Genomic DNA, 20,370 nt, shown 5'->3' with positions numbered 1-20,370 from the left:
TATATATATATATATATATATATATATATATATATATATATGGGTTGGCTGTTGCTTTTCTTTAGCTTGCAAGAAAGCAGCAAATGCTGCAGAAATAATCTTTTGCTGCTGTTTATCTGAGGTGTGTGTACACCTCGTAGTTGTCTTGTTTATTTATCTCCAGGGAAAACCCTAAACCCTAAACCCTAAACCCTAACGTGGTTACAGGTTGTGCCGCCTTATTTGTTTTCTCTGTCTGTCTCCTTTTGTTCTTCTTGTCTTTTACTTTCTGTCTCTCTTGCTGTCTCTCTCTCTTTCTTTTTTTGTGTCTCTCTTTGTCTTCATTTCTGTATTTGTCTGTCTCTGTTTTATTTTTGCTGTCTCTGTTTGTTTTGTCTCTCTTTCTATTTCTATATCTTTTGCTGTCTCTCTTTGTTGCTCTCTGTCTCTCTTTTATATATATTTTTGTCTCTTTTATTATCGTTCTGTCTCCCTTTCTCTTTTATTTATATTTCTGTCTCTTTATTTCTGTCTCTGTTTGTTTGAAGACACCCAAAGGCCCAGCCAACAGTTTTAAAAGGCATTTCATAGTTTTATTTATTTATTTTTTGTTTTTCTTCTGTCTCCTTTGCTGCGCCTCGAGCACGTGAAGAAGAAAAAGCAAAGCAAACAGACAGAGACAAAAAAAGCAAAACAGACACAAAGGAGACAAACGAGAGAAAGTTAAAGCAGACAAAAGAGACAATAGAAAAGGAGACAGAGACAGACAGACAGGAGACAGAGACAGATAGAGAGGAGAGACAGACAGAGACACAAAAAGACACAAAAATACCGACACTGACACTTCCTACTGCTGCTGCTATTGCTGCTGCTGTTGCTGCAGCTACTTCTGTTGCTGCAGCTGCTGTCTCTGCTACTGCTGCTTCTGCTACTGCTGCCTCCGCTACTGCTGCTGCTGCTGCAGCTTGTGGAGGCCGCTGCTCTTTTATATTTTAAATAAATGTTTTATATTTTGTTTTTATTTCTTGAAAACAAAATATATCTTTTCCTGCTGCCTATACACTCCACTCTCCCCCCATAGTCGGCAACAAACCAAACAAAGCCGGCACAGGAATCACCGTCCTAAGAAAAAAGAAACAGAGACAATAAATATAAAATAAATAAATAAATAAATAAATAAATAAAAGGAGAGGGGCAGATATAAAAAAAGTAAATAAATTAGAAAAACAGAGACGGGGACAAAAAATATAAAATAAATACATAAAACGAGAGAGAAGAAAACCTAAATAAATAAATAAATAAATAAAATAAATGAATAATAAAAAACAAATAAATATACAGGGAAGAAGACAGAGAAAAGGAGACAAAATGAGTTAGTAGAGCTGCATAAAGAAATAAACAAGAATGCGAAGAACACAACAAAAATAAACAAAGATTATTAAACAAAAATAAACAATAAATGGATAAAGGAGGAGACAGTAAAACAGCAGAGAAACAAACAAACAGCAGATGAAGGAGACAGCAGCAACCCTAAAATCATACAAACAAATATACCAGAAGACGAAACAGCAACAAACCAGCAAACTAGGGTTTAGGGTTTAGGGTTTAGGGTTTAGGGTTTAGATGCCTCTACCTGGCTGATGCTGGCGTCGCTTGATTAAAGCGAGCAATCGTGAGGAAGTCTTCTGTGGTGTCTTGAGAGATATATCTGCAAAACAAAATATTATTTAAAAAGAAGTAAAGTAAAAGCTGTCTCTGTCTCTTTTTCTTGCGTGTCTCTGTCTCTGCTGCTGCTCTCCTCTCCTTGCTGTCTCTGTGTCTTTATACTTTCTTCTTCCCTGTCTTTATGCCTTCGGGTTTAGGGTTTAGGGTTTATGGTTTCTGTCTGCTTTTGTTTGTCTCTATGTCTATTCTCTGCTGTCTCCTCTTCCTCCCTTCATAGCTCTATCTGTTTGTCTATAATATATCTCTTCACACTTTCTTATTCTTTTAAATTTATTTAATTTACCTTTATTCAGGTGTATGTATGTACATAGCAGTCATCTTTATCTCTCTATCTATATATCTATCTACTTATCTATATATCTATTTATCTTTTTAATATATTTTATTTACCTTCCTTCAGGTGTATATACATCGCAGTCATCTTTATCTCTGGTGAATTCGCACGTCCAGACCCTCACCATTTTCTCCACGCCGCTCGTAGCCAACATCGCTGGGCCCCACAAACCCAAAGGGCTCTCAGGAGAAGGGCTGCATGCATGCATGCAGCACCAGCAGCAGCAGATGAAAACGCAGCAGCAGCCGCAGCTGGGGAAGCAGCAGCAGCAGCAGTATCAACAGCTGGGGAAGCAGCAGGAGGAAGTGAGGAAGCAGCAGCAGCAGCAGCAGATGGGGAAGCAGCAGCAGCAGCTTCAGCTGGGTTTAGCACCACCAGCAGGAGCAGCAGCAGCAGCTGGGAAAGCTGCAGGGACAGCAGCTGGAAGCAGCAGCACCAGCAGAAGCGGCACCCGGAGCAGCTGGACGACGACAAGCAGCAGCAGCAGCTTGTGGAGCAACTGTTGCAGCTGGATCAGCAGAAGCAGCAGCTGGAGCAGCAGCAGCAGCACCACGGGGAGGAAAAGCAGCATCAACAGCAGCATTAGCATTAGAATAAATTAATAAAATAGCATTAACGCATCTATTTACCTAGCGCAGCAGTTTACTACACAAAGATGTCCCCTCAAACAAACGCGGCGAGGTAACGCCTGAGTAGTCAGAGGCTTCACGGGCAAAGGCCGAGGAAGCTGCCATATGTGCACCTGCAGCAGCAGCAGCAGCAGCAGCAGCAGCAGCAGCAAGAGCAGTAGTAATAGTAATAGTAATAGTAGTGGTGGTGAGGGTTTAGGTGAAGTGAAAGTCGATGCAGCTGCAGCAGCAGCAGCACGAGCAGCAGCAGCAGCAGCAGCAGGGGGAGCAGCATCAATAGTAGCGGCAATAGTAGTGGGTGTTGCAGCAGCAGCAGCAGCAGAGACAAAGCAGCTGCAGTTATCCGCCCGTGAGAACTGCTACAAAGATATATCCCATTTGCATGCAAAATGCATGCACATATGCATGCATGCATGCACATTTGCATGCATGCATGTACAACAGCATGGGCATCTGCATGCTCATTTGCATGCATGCACGCATGCATGCATTCATGGACATATCCATGCATGCAGATAGCCACGCAAGCAAGCATGCATGCATGCATGCATGCATGCAGATGTGGATGGAGATTTGCATGCATGCGTAGACACTAGGATTACCTGGAGGTCCTCAGAGCCGCATGCAACATGCTGCATATCAGTAAGGAAGCAGCCCCCCTTCATAGTTGTGGCGTTGGTATAGCCATCACTTTGGAGTTCAAACAAAGGCAGCTGCAGCAGCAATAGAGAAACAGATATAAAGATATTAATACAAAAACAATAAACAGCAGTAACAGACAGACAGAGATAAAGAGAGAAAAAGATAATAATTATAAACGGGAAAGATAGACAGATAACATTAGAGAGAGACACTCAAACCATAATAATAAAGACAATAAAGACAGCGACAAAACAACAACATGCATATAGATAAAGAGAGAGATAAAGAGAAAACAATATATATATATATATATATATACTCTACCTATATATATATATATATATGTTTGTCTGTCTCACCTCCCAGTCCGTACTATAAATGAGGGGTTCCTGTCTCCTTCGGATTGCCAGCAGGAGACGCCCATCCCAAGAGAAGACGATCTTATCAACCATTTGTACGAACGGCACATTAGCGAGTTTTGCTGCTCTGTGTCTCTGTCTCCTCTGCCCCCTCTGCCCAGGGACCTCCCTATAGGTAGGGAAGCGAATAGCTGGCAGCTGAGTAGCAACAGCCTCCGCTCGCAGCAGCGCCTCCCGTACCTCAGGAGACGATCCCACGCCTCCTACAGACCCCACACCCTCCTCCTCAACTAACCCCAATGGGGATCCATCCCGCGATTCACGGGATCGATCCCCCGAAACAGAACCAGACCGGGATCGGGATCGGGATCCACCTCCAGGAACAGACCCGGATCGATCCCGATCCCGATCCCGATCCCCTTCCCGATCCCAGCCGGAGCGGCGGCGCCCCTCACGAATGCGAGCAGCTGCACGTGGGGCCCCTTCACTTTCCTCATCCTGATGCGGAGATGCAGCCCCCGCTGCCTCCACGGGGCTACTGCTGCTGTTGCTGCTATTGCTGCTGCTGTTACTGCTGTTGCTACTGCGTCTCTGCCTCTCAGGAGCGCTCTGTGGGGCCCTCTCAGGGGCCCTGCTGTGGGATCCCCCCTCACCGTCGCCATCAGAAGCAGCAGCAGCAGCTGCTGCTGCTGCTGCTGCATGCGGTCTGGGGATTCCCAAAACCTGCAACACTGTCTCTCGCAGCGACTGCATTTCCTCCAGAGGCACCGAACGACGAAGACGGCGGCGCCTCTCAGGTGTCTCCTCTGCTTCTCCGTCCCCTGGGGGCCCCCTTCCTGCTGCTGCAGCTTCTGCTGCTGTTGCTGCTGCTGCTGCTTCTGGGGAGGCTGGGGATGGGGGGGAGGCCCGTCGAGAACGCCTTCCAGACGAGGAAGATCCTTGACCGCCCGCTGCAGTCTCCGGTGCACGCGCTCCTGCTGCTGCTGCTGTTGTTGCTGTTGCTGTTGCTGCAGCAGCAGAAGCAAGAGCAGCAGATACGGAAGGTGCTTCCCCACCTCCCTGTTGATGCATACCTGCAGTTAAGAGACACAGAGCAATTATATTGTCTCTTCTTGCAGCTCGCTGCCGCTCTTCTTCTAATCGAGATTCCGAGGGGTCGCTCTGCTGCTGCTCCTGCTGTTGTCGTTGCTGTTGCCGCTGCTGCTGTTGCTGCTGCGCGCCTCGAGGCAGCCTGCTGCCAGCTGCATGCCGCTGGAGAGCAGCGGCGCCCCCAACCACACGATGGGTCTGTGGGTGCTGCTCTTCAGCCTCAACACCTCGCCGTGAAGCAGCAGCAGCACCAGAAGCAGCGGCTGCTGCTGCCTCTCTTTCTGCTACTGCTGCCTCCGTTTCTGCTGCTGCCGCCGCTGCCGCGTGTTGCAGTCGGGTCCTTGGCTCTCTATGCGGAGACGCCGCAGGTTTCACAGTGCTGCTGCTGCTGCTGCTGCGGCCGTCATTGCTACTAGTGCTTCTGTTACTAGATGTTGCGGGGTTGCTGCTGCTGCTGCTGCTGCTGCTTCTGTAACGGATGCAGCGGCGTTTGCCGCTGTTTGTTGGAGAAGACGTTTCGCCTTTCGTAGGCACGAATTCGTGGCCAGGCGATCTGCTGCTGCTGCTGCTGCTACTGCTGCTGCTGCTGCTGCTGCTTTTGCTTTCCCGTCTGCTGCTGCCCTCTCGTTTGTGCGTTGTTTTGTTCTCTGCTGCTTCATCTGCAGCAGCAGCGGCATGTGGAGATAATTTCGGGACACCACCTCGCCCGCGCCGCAGCAATCTGCCGGTGAGGCTTTTGCTGCTGCTGCTTCTGCTGCTGCTGTTGCTGCTTCTGCGGCTGCTGCTACCGCTACTGCGGTTCGGTTCTCTCTCCACGCGGGTATCTGAAGCGTGCTGCTTGCTGCTATCGCTGTTGCTGTCGCTGCTGCTGCCGTTGGTGTCAATGCCTCTGGCCCTGCTGCTGCTTCTGCCTCTGCTGCTGCCTCCGTCTCTCCTCATGTTGCTGCTATTGCTGCGGCTGCGGCTGCGGCTGCTGCTGCTGCGGCTGCGGCTGCTGCTGCTGCTGCGGGTGAACCTCCGTCTCGGCGTGGTTAGACACTTTGACTGCGAAGCAGATGCAGCAGCAGCAGCAGCTGCAGCAGCAGATACTGGTGAGCCGGATGCATCTTCCTCCTCTTCTCTTTCCCCACGTTCAGAGGGTCTGCCGCTGCGGCGTGGCTGCTGCTGCGCTCGCAGCAGCAAACGCGAGCGAGAGGGAGGGACCCACACCTCTTCGTCTCCTTGCATGCTGCTGTCGCTGCTGTTGCTGCTCTCGCTGCTGCTGCTTCTTCTAATACTGCTGTTGCTGCTGCTGCTGCAGATCATGCGGTGTCTCGCGGTATCGAAAGTTCCACTACTGCTGTCACTGCCGCTGCTGTCGCCACCGTCGCTGCTGTTGCTGCTGCCTCTGCTGCTGTTGCTGCTGCTGCGGCGGCTGCTGTTGCTGCTGCGGCGGCTGCTGCTGCTGTGGCGGCGGGACTGCCAAAGCACCTGCCTCGTATCTTCTTCTTCTTCTTCTCCAACGATCCCAGGGACCCTCAGTCTCAAGAAGGGTTTCGCGGTGCGCAGATCCTGCAGCAGCAGCAGCAGCAGCAGCAGCACGGGCACCTCTGCATACAGTGCATATCTAAGAGAGCATATATTAACTATTCCTATGCATCTGGGATCTATTTATATTTATCTTGATAAAAAAAGCAAACAAGACATATAATTCTTTCATCGCTAATCTGCAGCTTCTCTCCGTTTCTGCTGCCGTTTTTTTTTTCTAAGCTATGCGCCGTCTGTCTGACCCCAACAAAACCCCAAAAAGAGGCAGCAGCAAAAGAGACAGCAGCAAACGAGACAGCAGCAAAATAGACAGCAGCAAAAAGAGACAGCAGCAAAAAGGGAGAGCAGCAAAAAGAAAAAGCAGCAAAGTAGACAACAACCCAGAGTGCCGCAGAGCCAAGCAACCGTCGGCAACCGCCAACGCACGTTCAAGACGCACAAGGGCATACAAATTAGGATTTAGGGTTTAGAGCTTAGGGTTAAGGGTTTAGGGTTTGTCTCACAAGGATCCCCGCCCCACAACTGCCTGCATAAGCGAGGTGATAAGGCAAAGGGATGTGCGGGTCTACGCTGGTGAAGTCGCCGGTATTCCGCATAATTGCATGCGTCACTTGAGGCCTCTCTCTGCTCGCAGAAACCCCAAAAACATACAGAACCCCACACTCCCAGCTGTCCAGACACCCCAGAAACACCAAACCACACAACACAGAAAAAACGCAGCAGCACCTGCAACAGCAACTCCGAATTGCAGGAGCAGCACCTGCACCTGCAGCAGCAGCAATAGCGGCTGCTGTTGCAGTGAGAGCAGCAACAGCTGCTTTTGATGCATCGGGAGCAGCAGCAGGCAGCAGTAGCTTCAAACTTTAACAGCATCAGCATAAGCTGCACTTGCAGCAGCAGCCGCTGCTGCTGCTGCTGCAGCGGGAGCAGCAGCGAGGAGGTGCTGCATGCGCCGCCCCGAGCAACAGTTACCAGCACCAGGAGAGATTCAAACAGAGAGAAAAAAGACATTTACTCACCTGAAATCTGCAAGCGCCACAAAGCCCGACTCAAGAGCAGCAGCAGCAATGTGGCCCGCAGTATCGATGAACTTCGCCTCAAAGCATGCGCGGGTCCTTGATCTGGGAAAGAGAATAAGGCCTTCATCTGCTGCTACAAGAATATCCAAGTTGCTTCTCACTGCAGCAGCAGCAGCCGCTGCTGCTGCTGCTGCTGTTCCACCCTGCTCCCCAGCAGCAGCAGGCGTCGTCGCTGTAGGTGCATCTGCGTCTGCATCTGGTGTTGCGGGTGCAGCAGCAGCACCACCACCACCATCAGCCGTCTCGCTGCTCTCAGAAGCAGCACCAGACAGCCCTGTCCTTGCATGCGGATGCGTCAGAGGCAAAGACAAAGAACTCATTCGCTCTACAAGAGGCGCATGCAGCCTTCCATAAATAGAATAAAAGTTTCGACATTCTGATGCACCTCCAGCAGAAGCCTCCAAAGATATGCGCGTCACCAGGCCGTCATTTGCTGCTGTCAGTGCGCGGCTACCCAGCGCTGCAGCAGCAGTAGCAACACAAACAGCAGCAGCCGCAGCAGAAACGGCAATCGCAGCAACAGCACCAGCAGCAACAGCAATGGTTAAAAACCCAACAAGGAGCATATAAAGCCCAAACTCAAAGAGCCCCAACCTAAGGCCACTAACTATAGAGGACAGCCAGTAGGTGTACGTACAGCTGTGCCACCGCCAGACGAAACAACTAAAAAAATAGATGCATGCAAAGCTGTAAGCAATACCCTGATGCATGCAGCGGGGTCAGCCACATGCGTTCGTATGACTTTTTGGGGTGTACAGACATAACAGCACGTTCATGATGTACACGCATCAATCGTCAGGTGTATCTGCAGCTTTCAATACACTAACTCTACGGGTGTAGAAAGCTAGTCCCTATACAGCAACAGGGTGTGCACATTATATATATATATATATATATGCATATAAACATAGATATAGTATATAAGGTCGGTAGTGTAGAGTTGCAGGTAGCGGTGGTTTGATGCGCGTACTGTCGAAGTCGATGCAGAAAATATTGTCTGTGTGCTCTGTTCTAATCTCCGCTTTGGGGATCCGCGGCCAGACGCGAGGCTCCCAAATAAGAAGGCGGAGATCGTCTCCTCCACTGAAGAGCCACTGTTGTGTGGGGTGGAATCTGTGGTGTACGTACGCCCCAAATAACGCATGTACAGCTGCAAACCACTTATTATGCACTGCACAAATCTAATCTACAAGCATTTCATAGGATATACGAAGATAATATTCACTAAGAGGAGACAACAGAAAAACACAAAAAAGAACGCCAGAAAATCCAAGTGGAGATGGTGACGTACACACAAACACAAACAAAACAAACAAGAACAAAACAAAGCAGAACAAAATAAAACAAAACAGAACAACATATAAAAACGCTGATATTCCAAACACAAGACACCAGCGCGGCCAACAGCAGGCAGCAAGCCAACAGAGCCGCGTGTGCATTCCTTTCAGATGCAACCAATGAAGGAAAGAACGAAGAAATAAAGACGAGCAAAACCCAGGTCTATTTTAAATGTACACCGCTGTGCTTCCAACTGTATTCCGTGTTCAGAATGCTGTGCATACACTGCACTCACTTGATTGCATTTACGCAGCCTTCATGGCCTCTGTATCGGTATGCCGTTCTAAAGAAACCCGGCTTCGCGACATTTACCCGCTGAGAGCGGGCCCTCCAAAGGCTATTTGCAGCACAGAGGCGGCTGCGGATCGAGTTCCTGCTGCTGCTGCTGCTGCTGCTGCTGCTGAGATACCGCTTAATACCCAAGTCGAAGCCGAGTTTGCTGCCGCCCCACGGGCCCCTCTCCCGATTCTGCAGATGCGACGCTGCAGCACTTGCAGCACACCCGCTGTCTCCATAGGTTGGGTCCTGCTCCTTCTTAAACTTAGGTGAAATAAGTGGCTTCTGCCTGACTGAGGGAGGGGGGCCCCAAAGGGCCCCTTCTGCGCCTGAGGGCTCGCCGGCAATCCAGGAACTCGAGGGGCCCCCTTCCATCTCCTCTCGAGTATGCCGAGCGTCAGATGGGGGTGGCGGTGGCCACCAGGGGAGTCAATCTCGAGCGGTAGGTGGGTGCTGCTGCAGGAAAAAGGGTTAGGCCTGCTGCGACGTTTTCTTGCTGTGTTGAGGCCCTTGTGGTAAGGCTAAAGTGTATACGGAGACGAAATGCCGGGTTACAGGAGAAGACACAGTTGAAACAACTCGTGGGTTTCGCTTGACGCCGAGCCTGAGTGGTCTGTGCGGCTGCGGTTTGTGGTGCAGAGAGGCGCAGCATACGCACAGTCGGCTTCAGGCGGAAGGGCCTGCAAGAAAGAAAACCTGAAATTGCATTACAAGGAGTAATAATTCAACGAAGAAGAGCTCCAGGCACAGGAAGACCACCCCGCCCTGCCGCGCTGGACACGGAAAGCCAGGGGAAGTGCAGGTGTAGTCCCAGCAACTGCATGAGTTTCAGCAGAAAAACAAAAATATAACCTCAGATGAGTCTATTGCAGCGACCCAATGGCGACGGCTAGGCAGAAAAGCTGCTATAAATGCTGCTTTACACAAGAACACAGGCGGATCGCGCCCTATCGAGTTTCACGGTGCATGCATTCCCGGGGCCGTCAGACTGAGGATTGACGGGAATAAATTATTCAGTTAAGGATTAAACCTCTGAAATATGAATACACAGGTTTCCGTATTGGCATATTCAATGCGCCCAGGACGTCCTGAGAAAAGCTGCATATACACCCGAACCCTCACGCATCACGATGCTCTGAAAATGCACTCCAGTGTGCCATTCGCCGCCTCCTGCACATCGCGGTTGAATGTTCGTTGCTTGTCTGCAGAAGTTGAAAAGGGCATACCGCAACTACAACAGTGTGTAGGGAGCGAACTGTTCTCTGCATTGTGTACAAGCATCACGCGTCTGCGTCTTGCAGGAGCCATACATGTGTGCTGAATGAGAATTCAGGTTTCTGAAGAGCGCAGTTAACTCTCCAGTACGACGGCATACTGCATGCAGGCAAAGAGGGAATACCTTTGCTGACGGGCTACCGGCTCAGAGCACCCGAAATGCAACCAAAAGTTGTTACGGATTCAAAGACAGACTGCTGCTCCACATCTGCATATTTAGGGTTGTTTATTATATACAGTGGTGTATGGTCGTACAGATATTTGTATGCGTATATGGATGGATGAGTCTCACACCATAATATATATATATATATATATATATGGCACGAGGTGGTTTTCGTATCTTAGCTAGTCAAACTGCTCTGCAGGAGAGAGGGTGTGAACCAGAGAGAAAACATTCCAAAGCCGTCAATACTGCAACTGCGCTCCTACCTCTTCATTTTCATTCTCATTGGCTCTCCCTGCTCTGTTATCTCCGCCCCCCACTAAAACGAATTAATTATTTAGTCGAACGAAAGTATCCAACAGCAATTCCTCCACCAAGAATAAGCTAGCGGCCTTCAGAACATTCTGACTGATCCTCATGCTACTGTCTTACATGTGCCCTCCTCTAAAGGTATATATATATACATATATATATATGTGGATATATGCATACTTACATATATACATATATCTATGTATACTTATTTATTTATTTATTTATCCACGCATCGCTGTTGCATCTTGTATGCATGCAGAAACGGAAACCAAGTCCCGCAAGGGGCTCTTGCAAAATGCAAACATGAGTTCACTGGATGCGACAAAAAAAGCAGATATGCTGGAATAATGGAGAGTACAGCAAAATGCAGGCGTAACGGTGGCAGCTTGGTGCTTCCGCTCAGCAGCAAAGCTTCAATGTTGGATGGTGTAGCTTCCTGAAGCCCCTATATGTTCTACCCTGCTGCAGATCGTACGGGTGCAGACGCTAGCTAGCCAGCTAACTATCTGCTGGCCAGAGAACCCGCCTAGTGCAGCCATGTGCAGAGTGTAAGAGAGACTGCTGCGCCAAAATGCTCTCATATAGAGTTATCCTATTGCCGCCGTTTGGTGCTTAAGGACGGCGCATGGAAGTAAACAAAGTATCCACAAACATTTCTAACATTTTCAGTCATCAAGGAGAACAACAGCTCTAGGAATTCAAACTGATGTGAAGAAGAAAACCAAGTTCTTTCAAAAATGTTCTTGGAATGAACCCTCAGTAAATTCTGACTGAGGCAATTGAAGCAGCGTGCGTTTTTTAGGCGGGTGATCAAATGCTGGGATATAAAGGAGGATGTAGTTGCATTCAGAGCTGCACTTCTGGGGCACCACCATGATAGTAATGCATCATTTGAGCCTATTAATACACGCATATATGTATTTATGCTAATATTTACGTATGGTGTGTTGAGGCGTCTTTTACGGAAACGTTTTGAACTAGTTCAAGGAGGCCTTTGGCTTACTTGCAGAGAAAACAAACAAAAAGAATACTGGGTTTTAGTTGGTGAACGCAAATTTCATGAGGGCAATTGGCATTGTTTGTGGAACGTGCGAACCATCAAAAGTTGAACGATGCGGACGCGTCCAGAAATGTCTGATTTCCAGGCAGGATTAGGTTATTCTTTCACTCTAAATGAAGTAGTAATGACAAAGTGTGAGATATTCCTTCATTTAAAATGAAGTAATGACACGCAATATTCGAAAACGCACGCATTGAGCCGTCGATTACAAACCGGACTGCGAGCTGTGGCGGGCTGCGAGGGCCCCCTTCCTTCTCTCAAAGTTCCCACGCCAGGAAGCCATCAAGTTTGGTATTTATTTCAATAATGCGATATAATTGATACGCGTTACATAAATGACTATTACGGACGGTTGTCAGTGGTCTGCGGGCGGCTCGGGTTTCATCTCGTGGCTCGGTTTCACGTTGTTTTTTTTTTCTGCGCGCTGTACAGCTTCAAACGCGAAACTGAGACGTAAATGATCGCGTAACGCAGTCTGTCAGAGGCTGGGATCGCTTCTCGCCATCGAGACACCCGGGAGAAGCCACTATGTCCTTTCGTGATTGCATCACTCGACAGGCCGCAGCAGTATGCAAAGAATCCACTGACGAAGCTCGTGAGACGCAGGCAGCGCCTTTCCCCCAGAGTCCTTTAGTTTCCTGTCAGGAGGACGTCTTCCATAGCCCCCGAAGTGTCGTAGGAACAACTGAAACAGCGCCAGAGGGTCCCCCCGCCTCTGCCGTTGCTTCTCCAGGGTCTGTCGGCTGCTCTTGCGATCATGGAGAAGGGAAAGCGGCTCATGAATTGCCTAAAGGCATCACAGCAGCAGCCCCGCAGAACGCATGCATTGACGGAGTCCGTCTGCAAACTTCAGCCCGCTCTTCTGCTGCCTCTGTGCGAAGTGGAGGCTGCGGAAGAAGCAAATTCAGCCACCGCATAATCAACGCCTCCGCCCCCATCACCTTCACCAAGACCTTCTACTCGTCTGCGCAGTGGGGCCAGTACACACGCAACCCCCAGGGCTACTTGAACGCTGAAGCTGTCCGGGCTGCTGCTGCTGCAGCAGAAGCAGGAGAGAGTTTCTCCCCTCCTGGACCTTCAGCAGAGACTGAAATATCGCCGCAGAACAATCACTTCGAAGGAAGGTACGAGGGGAGAACCGATAGTGTACGCACGGCCCAAGAGGCACCAAAGAGGGCGACCGAGACGTACAGAAGTGACATAACGGGGTCCTTTGTAATGCAGCACAACTCCACACAAGCCATGAGGAGCACAGGGAGCAGCAATAACTCCAAGAGGGAAACAAGGAGGGATATCCTGCAGAGAGCTTCTTCTCTGGGGCAGAGCAGCAGGCCTGCTGCTGGTTCGCGCCCGTTGCTGGGGTCTTGGCTTTTTGGGGGCTCCAGGAATTCAACAGAACTTGAACGACTTGTTGAGGAAGAAAATGATATTGTGAAAACTGCAGCAGCAAGAAGCGAACTAGCCGCTACAAAGCTGCTGCAAGAGGACATGGAGGCGATGATAGCCAATTTGCAGCAGGTAATATGCACTTTGTGCTGCCGTTGCAGACCCACCGTACGCAAGTTCTTCCTTGTATTTGAAGGGATAGGCACTTGCAGGGACCTTGTTGCAGCCACTGGCGACTGCTACATGCATGCGTATTTTGATCTAGGTGAGCAGCAACTGTTGCATGCGTGCGTTCAATTAGGTGAAAACTTTTCTTGTAGACAAGCTGCGAGAGTGCGAAACGGCTCTGCTCACTACAGCTCAAGAAAGAGATGACTTAGAAGCCACTTTGCAGCAAATTCAAAGTGGCATTCAAGACAGCGTTGCAGAAAACAGACGACAAGCTGAGGAGTGCAAAGAAAAACTCGCCGACAAAGAGGTGAGGCCAAGACCGCCCTAGGGTGTGGGGTTTCCTGGGGTGTACGGTGTAGGGCTATTGAGGCTTAGGGCGTAAGTGCTAATTCACTGTTTCTCTTCCTTCTCGTCCTTCAAGAGCCTGTGTGGAACTGTGGTCGGTCTACGGCCTCTGGCACAGCGAGGCGGCGCCAAGGGATGTGGGTGTTTCATGGTTGGGGGTAAGGGTTTAGGGTTTGAGGTCTGCTTTGCTTTGCGTTTTCTGTTTCTACAGCGTGAGGTGGAGGAGATGAGGATGAAGCTGGAACAGGCGACCGCTGAGGCATCGAGTTTGCGAAAAGAAAACGAAATACTGAAGGCAGAAATCAACGTGGCGCGCGTTGAAGCAGCGGTGAGACCGCAGACAGGTAGCACCCCAGCAGGCTCAAGCACAGGTACCCGTATGAAGTAGTTAGCTAGTTAGCTAGCTAGCTAGCCAGATAAGTAGGTAGTTACCCTGCGAGCTTAGAAGGTCTTGAAGCGAGCTAGTTAGCCCCAAGAACCCACGAGCTGTCTGACCGTGCCAGCGAACTGTTTAGGAAGCCAATAGGACTTGCATTGGCAGTTTGCTCTGCTGATTTTGCTGCTACTTTTTGGGGGTTTCAGGATGTGGCTGCTGCTGACGGTTTTCGTATTGAAGAGTATCGGCTGGCCCTTCAGATCCTGATGGAGCGAAGCAAAGTGGGCAAGAAAACATATAGCAACTTTCTGCAACCTTTCCTCTCTTTGTCACGATTCTGATTTAGCAAGCTGTCTGGACAACTGAGTCTGCATCGGATGGACTTTGATTGTTTTGGGGGCCTCCTTTCTTTCTCTTGGAGGCATCGCCCCTGAGAAGGCTCGTAGAGTCGCCTGCTCGTATCATTTTGTGGCTAAGGTTTGAGGGTTTTAGTTCTCTGGACGTCGTGCTTGTAGCTGTAGACGCAGCATGTATTATCTCTCTCTCAGGCAGGGGGGTGTGTTCAGGCGTTTAGGGGCCCTCGTGAGGTGCTGTTGTTTGTTGCTGCGGCGTCTATGCTTCTGGCGTCACAGGCCCAGCGGCGGGAGGTGAAGCGGCTTAGAGGGCAGCTGATTAAAACGCGGGAGGAGTATGCAAGCGCGTTGGCCAGAATAGACGAACTGGAGGCTTTCGAGGAATTCAGGGAGTCGCAGATACACCCAGGCGAGACGGCAGCTGATGTCAATCAAGCAGCATCCCCCAGGAGTAGCCACAGTGGTGGGGGCCCGCACTTTAACGCCGAGAGCCCTGGGGCCCCCCAAGGCAGCAGCGGAGCACCACCAGATGAGTGGCAGGCCCCCGCTTCGAGGCAGCACCCGAGAGAGACCCAGGCAGATGAGGGGCCAGAGAGGAGTTCATGCGACTGCGATGCAGCAAGCACTGCTGGGTTCCTTGGGGGCAGGAGATCAGAAGGCGCAGGTGAAAACCTGCTCGGCCATACAGGAACGAGCAGCGGCAGCCAAGCGCATGCAGACAGTCTCCGAGGACCGGGCTTAGGGAAGAGCGTGACGGGCTTGTTAGCCTCTGGAGTGTCCCAGCTGCTGCAGCGCATCGAGCATACCATCTCAGCGGACCGCGATCCCCCCGAGCTCTCTACGGACCCCGAGTCCCAAGCTAGTGCGGACTCAACACCCCCAGAAGAAGAACGAGGGCTGCACGAAGAAGCTGCGCTTTTTCTGCAGCGCACCAGTGGCACCAGCAGCGACCTGATCGTACACCTGGAAGGCCAGCAACAGTCGGAGCCGGAGGGAGGAGAGGAGGAAGTTTTGAGTCCGAGTGCGGCAGATTCAAGATCTCTCGGAAACGTGGCGCGCAGCATGTGGCAGGCGGCTCATGAGCTGCTTGCAGACAGGGCACTGCCTCCAGCCCGCCTTTCTACTTTGCGAACGGTTGCAGCGGGGAACCCGTCGGCTTGGGAGGTGCTTCGTGAGCGGCATCGCGCAGCCAAGTCGATGCCACTTTTTAGCAGCATCCCTCCTGCTGCTTATCCGTTGATAGCACAGGCTAGAGATCAGCAACCATCAGGCAGGCAAGGAACAGTCGCCTCCGGGTCAACGCGGACCGCTGCACTCGCATCACGCCGCAGGAGCAATCCAGTGGCCGCCGGTGCAGGTGCCCGTACTAACGCGCGCCCTTTGGGGAGGGTCGAACGCGGGCGGCGCGAGGGAACCCCACACGGTTGCATGACAGTCGAGCTGCCGTCTGAGTTGCCCCCATGCACCTCAGACGCCCCCTCTAGTGACGTCGGGGAGGCTGAGGAACGCAGAAGTGAGCGTAGGGAGATGAAGGCTCCACTTCCAGCGGATGAAACGGACGCGCAGAACCCAACTGCAACCGAGCAGGGCACTGCTGCAGCAGCAGCAGAACCGAAAATACCGCAGACAACGAGCGCTTCCGACGGGCCAGAACAACCAGTTGGAATATCGGACTGTCGTGACACTCCCGAGGCAGAACCCGAGCATGCCGGCGTTCATTCCGAAGTCGCTGATGCTGCAGCAGAGGGTGAGCCGTTGCAGGAGAGCGGGGTGTGAGAAGTTGCAGCAGTTCCTCCGGGACAGACGAACGCCATTTCCGACTTGGGGACTTCTGGACGTCGTTGCAGAAGCTATGTGTTGCCCACTACATGGTCTTTCTGTGCTCTGGAATGCTTCCTTTTGGGGGGGTTGGACGTAGCAGCATCCGGAGAAGTTCCGGTAATGCAGCCATTCGCAGCGTTCCGCGTATTGTTTCCTGGTGTGTGTGTGGCCCCTGTAGTATAATTGTCTGCAGGTGCATGTAGTTAAATTCACACTGCGCCGCGGACTTTCCCCCATCAGCCAATGCTAGAGGCCATTTTAAGGGTTACGGAGAGTTGTTTTCTGCATCTAAATGGGAAGCTACTCTACGCCTGTACCCGGCAGCCAGCCCATACGACATGGCACCGCCAACTAAGGGTAGCCAGGCCACGCGATGCAGCAGCGAGGGCGAAGCAATGCACGTGCATCAGCCTTCATACTTGCAAGCCGCCTGGGCAACACCTGCATATATTTTGTAAATGCTTTGTATTCATTTGCGCATCGAATGCTTTCTACGAATAGTGCCTCCACGAACAGTAGCCGCAAGCAAGCATTGCTCTACTGTTTAACGTCTAAATGCCTCATCGCTTTCTGCTGATTCTGAGGGTAGGCCAGCTTGAGGCCCGAACTAATGGAAGCGCAGAGTAAAGTGCAACAACCAAATGACACTGTTCTTTCACAACGCAGCCAGCTTCCCGTCTGCTCTCCCGACTCCCCTAAAATTCCGACCAACCTCAGGCGAGCTGAGGCTGCGGATTTCCCCTATTAAGCAGAGTTGATGAGCGGGCGCTAAAGTGTACAACCTTCGCTTTGTGCGCAAATGCATGCATTGACATGTGTGGGGATGGCACCCGCGGATTACTGGCGAGGCACGCGGTACACTCAGCAGGCCCCAATGCAGAAGTGCTGTTTCCTAGAGAAAACGCAAGCGCTCAGCAAGCCTGATTCAACGGGTTCTCTGGCGCTTTCTTCCACTGAAAAAACACAGAAACATACGACCAAACTGCATATAGCTGATCCGACACTAGACCCTCTCACCACGCCAAACGCGACCCCTTCGTCCATCCCTGCCCCGCAACTTCGTGCATCAAACCTCGGTCAGAAGGCATACCTGTTTTGAAAGCAACTCTAGCAACTGCGAACGTTTGAGCGTTGGGTTCTCGGCTTTCAGCCTCGGCATCATCTGCTCCTCGTATGCCCTGTAGGCCTGACGCAACAGCAGCGGAGAAGTGCAGCACAAACAATTTAAATGGGAATACAACTCGCCACCAGTGTGACGCACAAACTCGCGTGCGCCTGTGTTCTGTGTCTGTCTGCCTTATTCTGTTGCTTCTGCTTCCAAGTAGCCGTAGACGCCAACAGATGCAGATAGATGCAAAGAACGGGTCTACAGCTACGGGCAAGCTGAACACGGACTGCTCTCATTCGCCTCTCCGGGTGCCTGTCCTCCGCAGGCGAGTCCGCAACCGCCAGCTGGCTCAGAGCATCGTCAAGATTTGAAGCTGAATCATAGAGGCACAGAAGCAGCAGACTGGGCCTACTGCAGCAAATGCGTCCTTAGAGGCATCCTCCTGCATGATCCTGATAGGGTTTACAGCTTTAACGTGTCGGGATTTAAAGGAGCTGCCCCAAGTCACTCTGACTATGAATGAGCTTACATAAAGACTGTTGCACTCTACAAATGTAGTACTACTATACTAAACAAGGATTGTGCTGCCTTGGAGGTTGTGCTACCGACTCAGCTCGGCGTTTTTTGTTCGGCTCTGCATTACTGAAAAGACTATTAGACTCATTTAATTGTGCATGCAGCAAGTCCTTACCAGACACGATGTCTCTGCCTTCCAGCTGGGCCTGCAGAGTTTCCGCCCTCATGATGTGGTTGATGTTCGGCTCAAGCCGCGCCAGAGAGCCATCATCCTGCACCGTGGCAGCAGAGCAGAGCAGACTACGGTTTAGGGTGTAGGGTTTAGAGGAAGCGGTCTGCTAGTTCTCGTATCAAGCGCGTCCATACAAGTAGAGCCTACCGAAGGTGATGAAGCCTCTTTCTCCATCGCTGCAGCTTTCAACTGCCGCTGTAAGATCTGCGCCCGCGTGAGCTTCGTCGGGGACTGGTTCTGCAGCAGTTCAAAGCGCAACAGCAGCAGCTCCTAGAAATGCAGCATACTCTACCTATTCCCGGTTTGGTCGTTCTCCAATCATTCGGTCGTATAAGTTTGTGCCCATTAGCTGCACCTTCTTCGTTGAGTTCCCCGCGAGAGCCTTCATTTCCTCTTCTGCCAATTTCCTAAGTTCCAACTTTCGTTGCATACGCTCCTCGGCTTTTGCTTGGGTCTCTGCCTGAGGCAAAAAGAGATAAATCACGTATACTCCTGCTGGATTCTCCGCCGCGTAGAGGGAGAAATAGCCTAAAATTCTTCATCAATGATGAACAAATAGGATCAACAGATTCAACGCATGCACGCACTTTCCTGTCCAGCTTGCGAGAGACCAGTTTATCGTTGTCTTCCCATTTCTTCCGTTCAGCTTCCTGCTCTGCTGCTGCCGCTTTTGCTGCTGCTGCCGCCGCCTTGCGCTCCCGCGCCTCAACAGCACGTTGGTTGACACGGACTGGCATCGTATCTGTTTACGAAATTCAGACGGATGGAATACCAAACAGATGCAGCTGTCGCGACACTTGGAGGCGTGGCGGGGTTCACTGAAACGCCCACCCAACAGCGGAGCTGCAACGCCGGAAACTACCCTGGGGCTCCGAGCATGCTACAGCTCCTGCTGCACCAGCTGGAAGCGAAGGAAAGGAGTTGGCTGCAGCGACCACAAACAGCCCACACGCTTCACACATACACTATTGGTCAAAGGAGTTGTGACGGTGATAATACAAGGGGGCATTGGTAGATCTGCTTCGCGTACAAGAAGGAACACCTCTTACTCCAGCAGCAGGAGATGTAGCTGTCTCAGCGCTCAAAATCTTTCTGCGAGGGCAGCCCTGCTGGCTGCCAACGGCGAAGCAGATGGTATGTGGCGAAACCAATAGGAAGGCCTTGACCACGGCAGACGACGAAATTTCTAAACGGCATCCAGACGTAGCATTATTTGAGCCTTTAACACGGTTATTCATACAGAAAGATCAAAAATACACTTCAGATGAGGGTACATTCAACTAAAAAACATCGGGAAATCCAACAAGCGGCTACCCGTAACGTCCAGGTCCAACGGGAAGCGTGGCAAGAAACCACGCATTAACGGAAGGCAGAAAAGGCGAAAGCCCGAATAATTCAAAAAAATGGATGAAGTGCTAGAAAGAACTTCAGTGTTGTTGGGTTTCGCCACTAGCGAAGAACTCGGTAATGCGGCGCCGTAGTTGGGGCTGGCGGCCGCCGTGCTGGGCCCCGTCACAAACAGTTAAAAGCATCTGTGGAGCGGTGTAAAGTCTTCTTGAGATGCGTTGCAAATTCACATAAGCACGGTAGAAGAGCGTAGGGTCTGCCCCACGCGTAACAGTGCTCTGCCATGCAGGTGCATGTTCATTTCAATTACATTTATTCGTACGTTTTATTCCTCTAATCAGGACGGAAAAGAACTCAGCATACATCACCTCGTCACCAATGTCTTTCCAACTGCTGCTTCAGGCTCCTCGGTGTAGAGATCCAGACCAGTTCTGTTGGATTTTGCGTCTGAAGGTGGTACTTGTGTAGCTGACCTCCCCTCCCGTCTCCAGGTGTCCTCTGCCCAGGCGTTCAAGGGGGTTGCGGCTGATGATGCAGAGAGGATACGACATCTCGTGAGTTGCAGCACACTGTTCTGCAACTCCCGCTGCAAGGCAACCCAGCATGCATACAAAATGCCCAAGCTTACTGTGCTGCATGCAACGAACGCTGTAGGCAGCTGTTTAACATTTATTTAGCCCGCAGTAGCCAGCGTGCACGCAAGTACACGTACGAACTTAAGACAGACCAAGCTGCATGAACCGCTGAACGCGCTCTCTCATTCGGCGACAAGGCCACGCCTGTGCCGAAGTATGGATGCTAGGTGCTCGCGTTTACCAAAACGTGGCCATAGAAGTTTTCCAGAACGTTTAGACACCCTAATCAGAATGAAGCTCTGTCCTGGGGATAGAATATGAGGTAGCGTGGCGACGCTCCTGGTGAT

At 51.0% G+C, this 20,370-nt stretch overlaps 4 protein-coding genes across 4 annotated transcripts; 2 read left to right on the top strand and 2 right to left on the bottom strand.

Moving 5' to 3' along the window:
* Positions 1 to 2,240: 2,240 nt before the first annotated feature.
* On the top strand, positions 2,241 to 2,624 carry EAH_00040790 (hypothetical protein; the record flags this gene model as incomplete). The annotated part of the gene is made up of 1 exon (XM_013395217.1): positions 2,241 to 2,624. One exon carries the CDS (start codon positions 2,241 to 2,243, stop codon positions 2,622 to 2,624), a length of 384 nt encoding a protein of 127 aa, XP_013250671.1.
* Positions 2,625 to 2,663: 39 nt separating this feature from the next.
* Positions 2,664 to 9,352, bottom strand: EAH_00040780 (hypothetical protein, conserved; the record flags this gene model as incomplete). The annotated part of the gene is made up of 7 exons (XM_013395216.1): positions 2,664 to 2,780; positions 3,270 to 3,380; positions 3,669 to 6,308; positions 6,788 to 6,908; positions 7,304 to 7,823; positions 8,334 to 8,476; positions 8,937 to 9,352. 7 exons carry the CDS (start codon positions 9,350 to 9,352, stop codon positions 2,664 to 2,666), a joined length of 4,068 nt encoding a protein of 1,355 aa, XP_013250670.1.
* Positions 9,353 to 12,321: 2,969 nt separating this feature from the next.
* On the top strand, positions 12,322 to 16,200 carry EAH_00040770 (hypothetical protein, conserved; the record flags this gene model as incomplete). Its single annotated transcript, XM_013395215.1, has 5 exons — positions 12,322 to 13,311; positions 13,481 to 13,657; positions 13,907 to 14,023; positions 14,278 to 14,352; positions 14,704 to 16,200. 5 exons carry the CDS (start codon positions 12,322 to 12,324, stop codon positions 16,198 to 16,200), a joined length of 2,856 nt encoding a protein of 951 aa, XP_013250669.1.
* Positions 16,201 to 17,156: 956 nt separating this feature from the next.
* Positions 17,157 to 18,838, bottom strand: EAH_00040760 (Coiled-coil domain-containing protein 124, related; the record flags this gene model as incomplete). The annotated part of the gene is made up of 7 exons (XM_013395214.1): positions 17,157 to 17,198; positions 17,336 to 17,431; positions 17,641 to 17,726; positions 18,045 to 18,141; positions 18,249 to 18,338; positions 18,457 to 18,561; positions 18,689 to 18,838. The coding sequence occupies 7 exons, from the start codon at positions 18,836 to 18,838 to the stop codon at positions 17,157 to 17,159; spliced, it is 666 nt and encodes a 221-aa protein (XP_013250668.1).
* Positions 18,839 to 20,370: the final 1,532 nt, after the last annotated feature.

This window comes from Eimeria acervulina, genomic scaffold (assembly GCF_000499425.1).
Source record: "Eimeria acervulina Houghton genomic scaffold, Eah_scaff502, whole genome shotgun sequence".
Classification (NCBI taxonomy): Eukaryota; Apicomplexa; class Conoidasida; order Eucoccidiorida; family Eimeriidae; genus Eimeria; species Eimeria acervulina.
The sequence above is the reverse complement of the archived record's forward strand: the minus strand, read 5'-3'. Positions and strand labels throughout refer to the sequence as shown.